General features: G+C 47.0%; 1 protein-coding gene across 1 annotated transcript in view; it reads left to right on the top strand.

Moving 5' to 3' along the window:
- Window positions 1-12,573, top strand: part of WDR74 (WD repeat domain 74) — a 92,069-nt gene extending 79,496 nt beyond the window's left edge. The window contains 2 exon segments of the mRNA XM_063945010.1: window positions 5,617-5,673; window positions 11,839-12,573. Coding sequence (XP_063801080.1) covers window positions 5,617-5,673; window positions 11,839-12,018 — 237 coding nt within the window. The 3' untranslated portion in view covers window positions 12,019-12,573.
- Window positions 12,574-16,027: the final 3,454 nt, after the last annotated feature.

The following is a 16,027-nucleotide window of genomic DNA, read 5'->3' as shown; positions in this document are numbered from 1 at the left end:
TGCTACACATTACACGAAGAGACCATTTTCTTCAACTGCGTCGCAGTCCATTCGGACAGCTAAGACAAAAAAGTCCAAGCCTACTACCACCTTCTTTAGAGGTGGTTGCGCAAAATCCAAAGCCACGTCTTGGGGTCATCTGGCCTGGATCCCTGGGTACAGGATATTGTGTCCCAGGGGTACAGACTCCAGTTTCAAGATATTCCACCTCACCGTTTCTTCAAATCAGGCCTGCCAGCTTTGCTGACAGACAGGGCTATGCTATCCTACAGGAAGCCATCCTAAAATTGGAAAAGTCACAGGTCATTTCCCCAGTTCCACCTCATGCAAACAAAGGGTTATTATTCAAACGTTTTCGTGGTACCGAAACCGGATGGTTCGGTCAGACCGATTTTGAACTTGAAATCGTTGAACCCTTACCTGATGATGGTCAAATTAAAATGGAGTCTCTCAGAGCAGTGATTTTTAGGTCTGGAGGAGGGAGAGTTTCTGCTATCCCTGGATATCAAGGATGCATACCTCCACATTCCGATACCAGGCTTATCTCAGATTTGCACTTTTAGACAGTCACTATCAATTTCAGGCACTGCCATTCGGCCTCTCCACAGCACCGAGGTTCGGGATTCAGGACTGGATCCTTCTAACCACAGATGCAAGTCTCCGGGGCTGGGGCGCAGTCACTCAAGGGGAAACTTTCCAAGGAAGGTGGTCAAGCCTGGAATCCAGTCTTCCAATAAACATTCTGGAACGAAGAGCCGTCTACAACGGTCTTTTCCAAGTGACTCAACAAGAAGCTTTGGAGGCATTGTTCCCGGTCAAGGGACCCGCAAGCCGTGGCGGTGGACGCCCTGGTGACTCCGTGGGTGTTCCAGTCTGTATACGTGTTTCCTCCACTTCCACGCATTCCAAGAGTTCTAAAACTCATAAGGAGAACAAGAGTTCAGGCAATCCTCATTGCTCCGGATTGGCCAAGAAGGGCTTGGTACGCGGATCTTCTGGGTCCTCTGCTGGAAGATCCAAGGTCTCTTCCTCTTCGGGAGGACCTGCTGCAGCAGGGGCCGTTCGCTTATCGCGGCTACGTTTGATGGCATGGAAGTTGAACGTCCGATATTAGCTTGGAAAGGCATTCCGAGCAAGGTTATTCCTACCCTGATACAGGCTAGGAAAGGAGTAACGTCTAAACCAGGCATTCCCAACCATGGTCCTCAAGGCACACCAAGTGCAGGTTTTAGTGATATCCAGGCTGCAGCACAGATGGTTAAATCCAAATAACTGAGCTACTAATTAAGTTACCTGTGCTGAAGCCTGGATATCACTAAAACATGCACTGTTAGTGTGCCTTGAGGACCGTGGTTGGGAATGCCTGGTTTAAACATTACCATCGCATTTGGAAAAAGTATGAATATTGGTGTGAATCCAAGAAGTTTCCTACGGTGGAGTTTCAACTGGGACGTTTTCTCCTCTTCCTGCAAGCAGGTGTTATAACGTGGTGTTGCAGTTCCTCCAATCGGATTGGTTCCAGCCTCTACAGGAGGTTGAGGTCAAGTTTCTCACGTGGAAGGCTGTCAGTTTGTTGGCCTTAGCTTCTGCTAGACGTGTGTCGGAGTTGGGGGCTTTGTCTTGTAAAAGCCCCTACTTAATCTTCCATGAAGATAGAGCTGAGCTTCGGACATGTCAGCAGTTTCTTCCGAAGGTTGTGTCGGCATTTCATATCAACCAACCCATTGTGGTTCCAGTTGCTACTGAGAATGCCAAATTGCTTTCTCACAAATATTTAAAATGCCCACTCTAATATATACTGCAGACGCCAGGCGCATCTTATTACCATATCCCATGAATGTGCGCTATATATCGCAAAACACTGCATCCCATAAGAGAAAACAATACACCCACACATTAGCTGAGTTTCAAAGCTCATTGATGTATATATTTGTTATTAAAAGGATATGGATTCAATATATTACAAAGTACAGTATACCTATAGTTACATGGTTACACTCACACAGTAAGCAGTTAAAACATACAGTTACATACAGTTAGTTACATACAGTTACAGGCCAGCGATACAATTACCATATATTTCAATGCATCCTCCTCTTAATATCTCTCTCAGCAAATAAATAGAGGAACTGATCTGGCAATAACTCCATCATCGTCTAGTCCAAACACAGCAACTGACCTCCTGTGTGATCAGCAATGTGTTATCTAGTTTTTGGGGAGGGAACTTACTCATTCATGATGAGTCACTAGTCTCTTTGAATATGCTAAACAGGTTCAGCCTTGGGGACGTCCAAAGGGGCTGACCTGAGCTTCCTGTCCACTACCTGTTTGGAATATCTATTGTTCTAATAAAAGTGATTTTAGCTTTTATACATTTAATCATAATTATTTGTTGCAATGTCCTACAACTTAATAACAAGTATCAAATGAATCTACACATTAATCTGCTTGCTTTAATAGTAAATCTGACAGGTGTATCTTGCTTCGTTCAAATAATACACATACATGACATTACTTCATTATATAATTTTAAATCATCATGATGTCTGGCGCTTGATATTATAATTATGTACTGTATGAAATAAGTGTCGAATCCATCTCTGGCATGTCCGTGTAAATGCGTGTGTTACCATATATTGCTGTGCTCGTTGCGCGTATTTGCAAGTATAGTGACTCACAATGTGTGTAGTTTGTATGTTCTTTCTATGTAATATTTTTGACTTCGACAGTCCACCCTTTGGCAGCAAACAATAACTGCCATCAATTATTAACATAAGAAAAAATAATATTTCATACAATAATCGGTGACCTAGACACAAGTATGTATTAATTTTGCAAATCAGACACTTGTCTATATTTGGGGAAGACAGGAAGGAGGACGAGACATCCTCTATATGCACTCGGCGGTCATGGGACCACTGGTTGGGTGTGGGACAACATTCAACCTATAGAGTATGCTGGGACATTGCTTTGACCTATAATGTCTGATTTGCGACGAACATTTCACACATACATGTACCTACGTCTTTGTACACTGATGTTTGGATTCGATTGAGGTTCTGCTGGGTAGATGAAGAAGACACAAACAAATCGTGACAGTGATATATAAAATTTTCATGATCTACATATTCCTATCATTTTTAGTGATGTGCACGGGAAATTTTTCGGGTTTTGGATTCGGGTCCGCGGCCATGTTTTGGATTCGGACGCGTTTTGGCAAAACCTCCCTGAAAATTTTTTGTCGGATTCGGGTGTGTTTTGGATTCAGGTGTTTTTTTACAAAAAAACCCTCAAAAACAGCTTAAATCATAGAATTTGGGGGTCATTTTGATCCCATAGTATTATTAACCTCAATAACCATAATTTACACTCATTTTCAGTCTATTCTGAACATCTCACAATATTATTTTTATTCCTAAAATTTGCACCGAGGTCGCTGGATGGCTAAGTTAAGCGACACAAGTGGAAGAAGTCTTCCAACTGATTGTAAACCGTTGGGAAAAGCCACAGGTGGACATGATGGCGTCCCGCTTAAACAAAAAGCTAGAAAAATATTGCGCCAGGTCAAGAGACTCTCAGGCGATAGCTGTGGACGCTCTAGTGACACCGTGGGTGTACCGGTCGGTTTATGTGTTCCCTCCTCTTCCTCTCATACCCAAGGTACTGAGGATAATAAGGAGAAGAGGAGTAATAGCTATACTCATTGTTCCGGATTGGCCAAGAAGAGCTTGGTACCCGGAACTTCAAGAAATGATCTCAGAGGACCCATGGCCTCTGCCGCTCAGACAGGACCTGCTGCTGCAGGGGCCCTGTCTGTTCCAAGACTTACCGCGGCTGCGTTTGACGGCATGGCGGTTGAACACCGGATCCTAAAAGAGAAGGGTATTCCGGAGGAAGTCATTCCTACGCTTATTAAAGCTAGAAAAGATGTAACCGTACAACATTATCACCGCATATGGCGAAAATATGTTGCGTGGTGTGAGGCCAGGAAGGCCCCAACGGAGGAATTCCAGCTAGGTCGATTTCTGCACTTCCTACTGTCAGGGGTGACTATGGGCCTAAAGCTGGGTTCCATTAAGGTCCAGATTTCGGCTCTGTCGATTTTCTTCCAAAAAGAACTGGCTTCACTGCCTGAAGTTCAGACATTTGTCAAGGGAGTGCTGCATATTCAGCCTCCTTTTGTGCCTCCAGTGGCACCGTGGGACCTCAACGTGGTGTTGGGTTTCCTAAAGTCACATTGGTTTGAGCCACTCAAAACCGTGGATTTAAAATATCTCACGTGGAAAGTGGTCATGCTTTTGGCCTTGGCTTCGGCAAGGCGTGTGTCAGAATTGGCGGCTTTGTCATGTAAAAGCCCCTATTTGATTTTCCATATGGATAGGGCAGAATTGAGGACTCGTCCCCAGTTTCTTCCTAAGGTGGTATCAGCTTTTCACTTGAACCAACCTATCGTGGTGCCTGCGGCTACTAGGGACTTGGATGACTCCAAGTTACTGGACGTAGTCAGGGCCTTGAAAATTTATGTTTCCAGGACGGCTGGAGTCAGGAAGACTGACTCGCTATTTATCCTGTATGCACCAAACAAGATGGGTGCTCCTGCTTCAAAGCAGACTATTGCTCGCTGGATTTGTAGCACAATTCAGCTTGCGCATTCTGTGGCTGGCCTGCCGCAGCCTAAAGCTGTAAAAGCCCATTCCACGAGGAAAGTGGGCTCTTCTTGGGCGGCTGCCAGAGGGGTCTCGGCTTTACAACTTTGCCGAGCTGCTACTTGGTCAGGGGCAAACACGTTTGCAAAATTTTACAAATTTGATACCCTGGCTGAGGAGGACCTTGAGTTCTCTCATTCGGTGCTGCAGAGTCATCCGCACTCTCCCGCCCGTTTGGGAGCTTTGGTATAATCCCCATGGTCCTTACGGAGTCCCCAGCATCCACTAGGACGTCAGAGAAAATAAGATTTTACTCACCGGTAAATCTATTTCTCGTAGTCCGTAGTGGATGCTGGGCGCCCGTCCCAAGTGCGCACTGTCTGCAATACTTGTATATAGTTATTGTTGACTACAAGGGTTATTGTTGAGCCATCTTTTGAGAGGCTCTGTTGTGTTCATACTGTTAACTGGGTATAGTATCACGAGTTATACGGTGTGATTGGTGTGGCTGGTATGAGTCTTACCCGGGATTCAAAATCCTTCCTTATTGTGTCAGCTCTTCCGGGCACAGTATCCTTACTGAGGTCTGGAGGAGGGTCATAGTGGGAGGAGCCAGTGCACACCAGGTAGTCCTAAATCTTTCTTAGCTGTGCCCAGTCTCCTGCGGAGCCGCTATTCCCCATGGTCCTTACGGAGTCCCCAGCATCCACTACGGACTACGAGAAATAGATTTACCGGTGAGTAAAATCTTATTATTACTAGCATGAGGCTTCTTCATAAATGGTGATTCAAAAATAGTGATTAAAGTTTTCTGGAAAGTGTAAAAAAAATATAAAAAAAATGACTCCATTTATTTCATTTAGCTTAATACTGAGTTGCAGAATTTTAATGCTGACTATTCTCTACAATACAATAAGAGTTCAGTAGCCGTTTATTTCTAGATTTGCCTCACTCTTTCTTGCTTCTATAGGTGTATCTGAAGTCACGGTTAAACTGTCTCTTGTTGACATCGCGTGACAAGTGGGAGGTAAGTGTAGCCGTTTTACATTTCATGTGGAGGAGCAAAGGACGAATGGACATTTTCCTTATTTTTAAAGGACAATTAAAGTTTTGCATAGAACACTGATACACGAGGCCTGCGTCACCATTTAATTCAGCCCCTCCAGGGAACAGGGCAGTGGAACAGAAATACGACTATAATAGCTCTGTCCCAGCGCCTTTGTTGCCCTGTATCTGCACTGTCCCACATTTCTCTAGCATCCATAAGGGATATTGGGTTGACTTAGTACGATGGGGTATAGACGGGGTCCAAAGGAGCCGGTGCACTTTAAATTTCTTCACTGGGTGTGCTGGCTCCTCCCCTCTATGCCCCCTCCCACAGGCAGTTTAGAAAAAAGTGCCCTCAGGAGAGGATGCACATCTCTGCAGCTCCAGAGAGTTTTCTTCAGTTTATTTTAAATCTTTATTTTCGGTATGCTGTTTGGTCAAGAGAATACCTGCACCATGGGAGTTAGGTGGGGACGGTCACCGGCCTTGCAAGGTGTCAGAGCCGCTTCTCCGCTGCTGGACCACCGTCCTGAGAGGTTGTTTGTACAGCGGGCACTGCGCCTTAGCTGCCGCAATCGCAGCACGCCGCACACCCCTAACATTAGCCTGAAGGTGATGCCAGTGGTGAGTACAAACCGGGGGGTCCCGCTAGGGGGATCCCCTGTTTCAAAGTGCGGCTGAAACGCAGGGGAGGCATACGGGACCCTCCTGGGCGGGGGACCCGCAATAGCCCCCTGTGTACACTAGCTAGCGGTGGCTTAAACTAGCACTTGTGTGATGATTTGAAGCTATTTGGGATTCGTTGTCAGTATAAAAAATGACTGTAGCTCCGGCACCATTGGGGTGGTTGGAGCTACCTCAGAGCGGGACCAGCGGTATTTTGGTGCCTTCCTCTTCTTACAGCAGCTGCAGCAGGCACACACAGCTCCTCCTGACACTCAGAAAATGCTGGAAAACTGGTACAGGGTGTAGCAAAAGGGGGAGAGCCGCTATTGTACACAATCTGTGTCCTATAAAGGACAGTAATCATAGGTGTTTCACTGTGATATAACAGCTTACAGCCTCACTGGGGCTGTGTAGCTGGGGTGTGCTGGTCTCCTATCTCTCTATCTCCCTCTCACATACAGTAAGGGGCAGGCTTGCTAGTTATTACTTGTCTGTATATGTGATTGTGCTTTACTGTGAACATGGGTAAACACAAACTATGCAGTTTATGCCACACCAGATTCTCTCCCTTATCTGATTCTCTATCATGTGAACAATGCAGCCAATCCTCCCAACTCAGTGAGGGGGCTGGAGGAGAGGGTCGCGAGCCTTCCTGGCTAGGTGCCCTTAAAAATATGATGTCTGATATGTAATCAGAACTCACTGCTAATGCTCCAAAAACTCCGCTACTACAACAGGCTGTTGCAGACCTAGCTTCCAGGGCAGATGTTACACAGACCCCGTCTCTAACTCAGGACCACAAAAGCATGGTTTACCTGCTCTACTCTCTGATTCAGATGAAGATATACAGGAGGATGGGGAGGACTTGGATCCCGTTAATGGGGATTCCACTTCTGCTCTGGGTATTGAACCCCTCATTCTGGCTATACGGGACATGTTAAAACTCCCTATAGAGGACACTGCGTCACAACAGTCGTTTTTCTTTACACAGAACAAGCCTAATGTCACTTTCCCTGATTCTGCAGAGTTAGATGACCTGTTTAAGTTAGCCTGGAAAAATCCAGACAAAAAAAATAGCAGTTGTCAAAAGATTTTTGCACACTTTCCCATTTGCTCCTGAATGTAGGAAATTCTGGGAAGAACCCCCGGGGGTTGACGTATCAGTCTCTCGACTGTCTATAAAGGCGGTTTTGCCTGCCCCAGGCTCCTTTACCATAAAGGACTCTGAGGACAGAAAAATAGAGACTACACTAAAGTCTATCTACACAACAGCAGGTGTATCGCAAAGGCCGGTCATAGCGGGTTGCTGGATGACCCATGCCATTCATACGTGGACTACTCAAATTCAGGAAGGCCTCTGCGGGGATATGCCTCTGGTCACTACGGTGACTCTACTGAAGCACATTCAGGACACTGCACGCGTCCTGTGTGACACGCTCAAGGAGATGGGCAATTTTAATGCTAGGACCTATGTCATGGCAGTGTCGGCACGCAGGACCTTGTGGTTGCATCAATGAATAGTGGACACAGAATCCAAGCGCAGTGTGGAATCTTTTCCCATTTCTGGGGAATGGCTCTTCGGGGGTTGAGTTGGATACGTGGATTTCTAATCTGCGGGCCCGCTGGCTAGGCGTTCCTACCCGGGGCCATCCGTTCAGTCCGTTCAGTCTAACAGATTTCGTTCTAGGGCCAGAGGTGCCTCCGATACGGCTAGAGGAACCAGAGGTAAGACGAGAAGACCTGCGACCTACGATTCTCATCAACAGAGCACCAGTTCTGCTTCCACCAAGTCCTCAGCATGACTGTGCCCACCCACCCTGATGGGGATCTCGAGGTGGGAGCTCGACTGCGTCACTTCAGCCGCGTCTGGGAGGGTTCCTGCCAGGATACCTGGGTCAGGGACCTCATTTCTCAGGGCTACAAGCTGGATTTCAACGGTGCTCCTCCCCAACGATTTTTCAAATCAAGCTTACCAGCTTTGGAGGATACGCAAGTTACGTTGCAACGGGCCATCCAAGAGTTGGTCCAGTCCCACGTCCTTGTTCCAGTACCAATACCACAACGAGGAAAGGGTTATTACTCCAACCTGTTTGTGTTACCGAAGCCGGACAGTTCTGTAAGACCCATTTTGAATCTCAAGTCTTTGAACCCTTGCCTAAAGGTTTTCAAATTCAAATGGAGTCCTCAAGAGCAGTGATTGCGGGCCTGGAAGTACAGGAATTCATGGTCTCCTTGGATATCAAGGACGGTTATCTTCGTATTCCAATTTGGCCACCTCATCAGGCTTATCTGAGGTTTGCCCTACTGGACGATCACTATCAGTTTCAGGCACTACCCTTTGGCCTGTCCACAGCCCTGAGGGTGTTCACAAAGGTAATGGCGGAGATGGTGTTCCAGCTCCGGGTCCAGGAGGTCAATGTGGTCCCTTACCTGGATGATCTTCTGATAAAAGCAAGATCCAGGGAGATTTTATTGCTCCATATTGACCACACTATCCAACTTCTATCACACCATGGGTGGAGCCTCAATTTACAGAAGTCCCACATGGAGCCAACTCAGCGGCTCCTGTTACTGGGGATGTTACTGGATTCTGTGGCCCGGAAGGTGTTCCTACCAGAGGACAAGGCGAGAACACTTCAGGAGATGGTCAATTTGGTTCTCCGACCTGCTTGAATTTCCATCCTTCTTTGCATAAGATTGTTGGGGATAATGGTTGCCTCATACGAGGCGATCCAATATGGGAGGTTCCATACCAGAACATTTCAATTGGATCTCCTGAGCAAGTGGTCTGGATCACATCTTCAGATGCACCGGATGATACGGCTGTCACCTCAGGCCAGGATTTCCCTCCTGTGGTGGCTGCAGTCTTCCAGTCTCCTGGAAGGCTGGAGTTTCAGGATTGGATCCTCCTCACAGCAGATGCGAGTCTGAGAGGATGGGGAGCTGTTACCCAAGGGGCTCAGTTCCAGGGCAGGTGGTCAACCCACGAAGCCCTCCTTCCGATCAACATTCTGGAACTTCGGGCGATCTACAATGCTTTGCTTCAGGCCTCTCCTCTTCTCAGGGATCAAGCGATCCAGGTACAGTCGGACGACGCCACAGCAATGGTGTACATCAATCGGCAAAGAGGGTCAAAGAGCAGTGCCTGCATGCAAGAGGTGTCAAAGATACTCCTCTGGGCAGAAAGAAATGCAAGAGCACGGTCAGTAATCTTCATTCTGGGAGTGGACAACTGGGAAGCGGACTTCTTGAGTCATCATGACCTCCACCCGTGAGAGTGGGGGCTCCACCATCAGGTGTTTCAGCAGATCATTGACCGGTGGGGCTCTCCTCAGATAGACATGATAGCTTCTTGACTCAACAAGAACTCCTTTGGTACTGCTCCCGAACCAGGGACCCTTAGGCGAGGGCAATGGATGCACTGATGTCGCCTTGACCTTACCAGCTGATCTATCTGTTTCCTCCGATTCCATTGCTCCCAAGGGTGCTCGAGCGAATCAGGAATCAAAGGGTCCAGGCAATTCTGATTCCCCCAAATTGGCCTCGGTGAGCGTGGTACGCAGATCTTCTGAACATGTCTGTCAAAGACCCTTGGCCTCTACCACTAAGAAAAGATCTTCTTCAACAAGGACCGTTCGTCTACCCGGACTTACGGTGACTTCGTTTGACGGCATGGTGGTTGAGCAGAACATCCTAGCTCACAATGGCCTTTCCAAAAAGGTAATTGCCACCATGGTGCAAGCCAGAAAACCGGTGACGTCAAAACTATCATATCTGGAGAAGAGATGTTTCCTGGTGCGAGGAATGCACGTATCAGCCTGCGGAGTTCCACTTGAGTTGTTTCCTACGGGTCCTGCAGGCTGGTGTAGATAAGGGCTTACGTCTGGGTTCCATTAAGGTTCAGATTTCAGCCCTCAATTTTTCTTTCAGAAGACATTGGCAGTGTTGCCAGAAGTTCATTCCTTCTTGCAGGGAGTACTTCACATTCAACCTCCCTTTTGTGCCGCCCACGGCACCCTGGAATTTGAATATAGTGTTGGAATTTCTACAGTCGTCTTGGTTTGAACCTCTGGTGATGGAGGAAGACAAGTACCTCACGTGGAAGACTGTGATGTTGTTGGCCCTAGCTTGGTCTATGTGTCGGTAGCCTTGCCTGTTCCTATGTCTCTGAAGGCCCACTCTACACATTCGGTGGGCTCTTCCTGGGCGGCTGCCCGTGGAGTCTCGGCCTTGCAACTATGCCGAGCTTAACGCTGCCGTTCAGCCCCCTCCCGCCCAGCGACTGCCTCTGTCTCAGAGGCAATCGCTAGGTAACGAAAGCTGCCATGTGCCGGCGCATGCGCAGTTTCTGACCTGATCGCTGTGCTGCGACAAACTGCCGCGAGTGATCGGGTCAGAATGACCCCCTAAATCTCCCCAATATCCCTTATGTTCGTGGTGTGCTGGTGTATAAATCTCACCACTCATTGTTATGTTCCTTCTCTCATATATGTCCTTTCTCCTTCGGGCACTGTTTTACCTATAACTGCCTGCGGGAGGGGGTATATAGCGGAGGAGCCAGCACACCCAGTGAAGAAAGTTATAGTGCAGCAGCTCCTTTGGACCCCGTCTATACCACATCGTACTAAGTCTCCCCAATATCCCTTACGGACTACGAGAAAAGGATTTACCGGTAGGTAATTAAAATTCTATTTTTGTGGTCTCTCTGTTGGGGCCCAGCCCGGCGGCAGCGGTGACAATTGCCAATTTGTCAGTGAGGTCAGTCTGGCAGAGTAAATGCACTGCAATCTGAGTCTCGGCCAATCCCCCACTTTATTACTGTGAGCGAGATTACATTTCCCTGCCTGTGGGGATAGGTGAGAAATGTGTGGGGGAATGTGTTACATACAGGGGGAAGTGTGGGTAGGTGGTGTCTTTATAGTGGAGCCATGGGAAGTTGATATGTTACTACAGGTGTGTAGAAGGACAGGTGTTACTATGCACACACTTCTCTTTCCTTAGGGTACAGTCTTCACATGTGCAGAGTGTGTGTTATACTGTTCTAGTGCCATCATCGGCTTATACCAGCTGGCTGACAACATCGCCAAAGGTTCTGCCCACTGCCTGTGCATCAATTCCATATGGTTTCGATTACATTAGACTTGTAGCTGGCAATAAGATTTACAGTATGATGGAGGGGACTGGGGAAGGGTCAGAAAGAGGAACTGGGCATTGGGGGACCATAATAGCGATGGGGAGGATGCAATAGATGTTCAAAAAGTAAGATTTCAATATATATCCATTTTTGGCTGAGGTCTGCTAAGCTATCCATTGTGTGTTTTTAGTGGGAGAATTTAAACTTCAATTACTAATAACCTGTGAAACCATCCAAATAAGTGACTTTTGCTGCATAATAACTGAGGGACTGGATGGTGTAAATGTATAGGTGAAGGGTGATCATGATAAAAGTAGGTGACCGCTTTCACTCTGAAACCTGCAGGAAGAAGAGATCGTACTCCCAGCACAGGATGTGAAAGACGAAGAGGAAGATGAGGTCTGGAACACTATGGAAACTGTGGCCGACAAAACCATCGCCAAGAAACGAGGAACAAAGGAAGCTAGTGTAGCGGATGGAACAACCGAAAATACGTCTAAAAAGAAGAAGAAAAAGAAACTCTGAATTATGCAAAACTTTACTTTATCTTTTTATAAGTTGCTGATGGAAGGTGCCCAGTGCAACACAAGATATTGCACGTTGTGAAGATCAGAGAAACGTGGCCAGCTTTTATACAATTTAAACTCTCTGCTTAGATTCATCAACCTCATTGAGAGAACAAGGGTGCAAGGTCTGCATGAGCCTTACAGCAACCACGTTACACAAACTAGTACCTTGTGGATATACATTTTTTAAATTAAGTGCATTTTCCACACACACACTAAACTTGGTGGTACTCCTTGTAAAGTTCATGAAATTGTTTAGGAATTATCTCTAAGAGCGTAAAAGGGTTGGCTGGTCTTGTTTACAGTAAAGTAAACATTATTTAAGACACTGATTTAATATCAATATAATTACAATACTGTCTGCACATATCTTTAACATTTGTGTCTTCCCATACATACAAGAGATGGATCATACCAACGTAAGATAAATATCAAAGCACATCTAAAGAGGTGTTTACAGTTTAGCCCACAGGATTTAAAACATCAACAATATTAAAGGGTTATTGAAGCTAGAGCAGAAGGTTGTCTGAGATTTGTGGCTGAAATGCGTGTAAGATAAATGTTAGTGAAAGCTTGTTAGATAGGAAGGTTGTGCATCTAACCACTTGACCAAGGATTTGTTACCTAGCTGAAAAGGCTCTCCACACTTAGGAGACATTGGCTCTCAGCAAGTGGGTGAGTCTGTCAGAGATCCAAAGGATGGTGTCTGGCTTTAATAGCTTGCCTGGAAAGTTTTACAAGATCTTATCAGACATGATTTGTGATACTTTTACATGATGTACGTAAGAACATTATTGAAATCCATGCCAGGGTGGAAGGGGAGGTAACCTGCCACACCCCCCACCCCACCCCCCCATACATAGCCCCCAGTGGGGTACACCAGCTCCGAGACCCTGCACACAGTGTGACTTTGCAGTGCAGCTGGGTCTCTGTGGAGCAGCATCTGCCGGAATCGCTGTCTGCTGCCTACACTGTAACACAGGGTACCAGGTCTCCTGTGTCACAGTGCAGGCAGCAGTCAGTCAGTGTTCCCAGCTGCTGCTGAAGTGCACAGTCGCACTGTATGCATGTCTCCACAACCTTGCACACAGCAAAACTGCAGTGCAGCAGCTGGGACTCTGAGATGCAGCATGCCTGCACTGTGACATAGGACTGCACACCAGAGTTGGTGGATGGTGAACACAGGTAAGGGGTCATTTGTGGTGGGCCCCCACAAGCTAGTTGCCCTTAAACCAGCAATGATTGCTTCCTTTCTATTTTGATTCGGCAAATATTAAGTTTTACCCAAACCTGGTGAGTAGAAGGAGCTTCCCAGTTCATAGACCCATCTCATTATTGGATGTCCGATATAAGATACTTACTCTAAAATCCTGTTTGGTTGAAACTGATCTTACCCAGTGTTTTTTCCCAGGCTGTATTTGGGGATGACACTCTGTTGTCAATAATAGAAGTGTTGTCTCTACCTCCATGGCAACCCTGAGAAAAGCAGATTCTACAGTGGTGATTTCAGTGGATGCAGAAAGCCATTACATTTCTTTAGTTTTCCAGATCAGTTTGTGACTGGCCTACCGACTTTGGGGGATATTCGATTTTCAGCATGAAAGAAAAATGGGGCATTATCGTGATTTCTTCTACGGGTTTCATAGGACTCCACAGGGGAGACAATGGGGCATTCCAGACTCTTGCAGCATCTGATCTTGCCCAGTGGAACAGACAACTCCATCTGATCTGGTCCCAGATGATGGTTCCCTCTCCGGAGGACCAACTGTCCCTAACCTGGTGGCTCCAGACGGACCGCCTCAACCAGGGATGATCTGCTGTCTCAGAGTCCCTGTCTCCACCCTGATCTACTCCATCTGTCATTAACGGCGTGGCTTTTATTCAAACCATGGCCAGAGCGCGGCAGCCGGCCTCCGCCCATATCGATTGCCATATCGGACTGGAGATCGTGGGATTCATAGAAGTTTAACCTCAGAGCAGGACCAGAGGCATTTTGGTGCCTTCCTCTGCTTAGTGCAGCCACAGACAGCGCACACAGCGCTTACTGCTTCCCAAGACATGCTGGAAAACTGGTACAGGGTGTAGCAAAGGGGGAGAGCCGCTATTGTACACACTCTGGGTCCTCTACAGGACAGAATTTATTAGTGTTTACTGTGATCTAGCAAGCTGCAAGCCTCACTGGGGCTGTACAGCTTGGAGGTGTGCTGGTGTCCTCCTCTCTTGTCTTCTCTCACATACAGTTAGGGCTGTTACTGTCTGTGTGTATGTTATTGTGCTTACTGTAAAACATGGGTAAACACAAGCTGTGCAGTGTATGCAACACCGGATTCTTTCCACTATCATCTGATTCTGTTTCGTGAAAAATGCAGCCAATCTTCACAGATCAGTGAAGGGGCTGAGGGAGAGTGTGCAGAGCCCACATGGTTGGGGTTTCTTAAAAATATGTCTGATATATCATTACAACTCACTGCTGATGTGCAGAAAACTCTGCTATTACAACAGGCTGTTGCAGATTTAGCTGCTAGGGCAGATGTTACAGCCCCCCTCCTCTTGTGCAGGTCCATAAAAGCATGGTTTGCCTGCTCTACTATCTGACACAGATAAGGATGGGGGGGACTTGGACCCCGTAAGTGGGGATCCTGATTCTGCTCAGGTTATTGAACCCCTAATTTTGGCTATACTATTATTATTATTATTATTACTATATTATTATTATTTGTGTTAAAGATCCCTCTAGAGGACACTGCGTCACAGCAGTCATTATTCTTTGCACAAAACAAGCCTAATGTCACTAACCCTGATTCTGCAGAGTTAGAGGACTTATTTAAGGTGGCATGGAAAAATCCAGACAAGAAATTCCAAGTGTAAAAAAAGTTTTTGCGCACTTTCCAATTTGTTCCTGAAGGTAGGAAATTTTGGGAGGAACCCCCGGGGGTTGACGTATCAGTCTCTTGACTGTCCAAGAAAGTGGTTCTGCCTGCATCGGGCTCCTTTACCATAAAGGATCCTGCGGATAGGAAAATAGAAGCTACACTCAAATCTATGTACATGGCAGCAGGTGTATCGCAACGACTGGTCATTGCAGGTTGCTGGATGTCACATGCCATTAATTCATGGGCCACTCAAATTCAGGAGTGCCTCTCCGGAGCTATGCCTCTGGTCACTATGATGACCCTCCTTAAGCACATTGAGGACATTACACTCGTCCTGTGCGATTCCCTCAAGGAGATGGGCAGTAATGATGCTAGGACTTCTGCCATGGCAGTGTCTGCGCGCAGAGCCTTATGGTTGCGTCAGTGGATAGCGGACATGGAATCCAAATGCAGTGTGGAAATTCTGAAAAGGGAATGGCTCTTTGGGGTTGAATTGGGTACCTGGATTTCAAAAGTTACGGTTGGAAAATCCACGTTTCTCCCCTCTGGAGCCCCGCCGGTGAGACGCTCCTACCCGGGGCCGTCTGTACACTCCTTTCGTTCTAACAGATTTCAATCTAAGGCCAGAGGTGCCTCCAATGCGACTAGAGGCACCAGAGGTAAGTCAAGAAAACATGCCAGCACCAGCTCTCAGGAACAGTCCACCGGTTCTGCTTCCACCAAGGCTTCAGCATGACTGTGCCCACCCACCCCGAGGGGATCTCGAGGTGGGAGCTCGACTGCGTCACTTCAGCCGCATCTGGGAGTCTTCCTGCCAGGATACCTGGGTTAGGGTTCTCGTTTCTCAGGGCTGCAAGCTGGAGTTCGACAGTGCTCCTCCACAACGATTTTTCAAATCAAGCTTACCAGCTTTGGAAGATATGCAGGTTGCTTTGCAACAGGCCATCCTGTTGGTTCGGTAAGGCCCATTTTGAATCCAAAGGCCTTGAACCCTTTCCTGAAGGTGTTCAAGTTCAAAATGGAAAACTTGCGGGCAGTGATTGCTGGCCTGGAAGAACAGGTATTCATGGTTTCCTTGGATATCAAGGACGCCTA

Source organism: Pseudophryne corroboree, chromosome 11 (assembly GCF_028390025.1).
Source record: "Pseudophryne corroboree isolate aPseCor3 chromosome 11, aPseCor3.hap2, whole genome shotgun sequence".
In the NCBI taxonomy this organism is placed as follows: domain Eukaryota; kingdom Metazoa; phylum Chordata; class Amphibia; order Anura; family Myobatrachidae; genus Pseudophryne; species Pseudophryne corroboree.
Note: the sequence above shows the minus strand (reverse complement) of the source record. Positions and strands in the feature narration are given on the sequence as shown.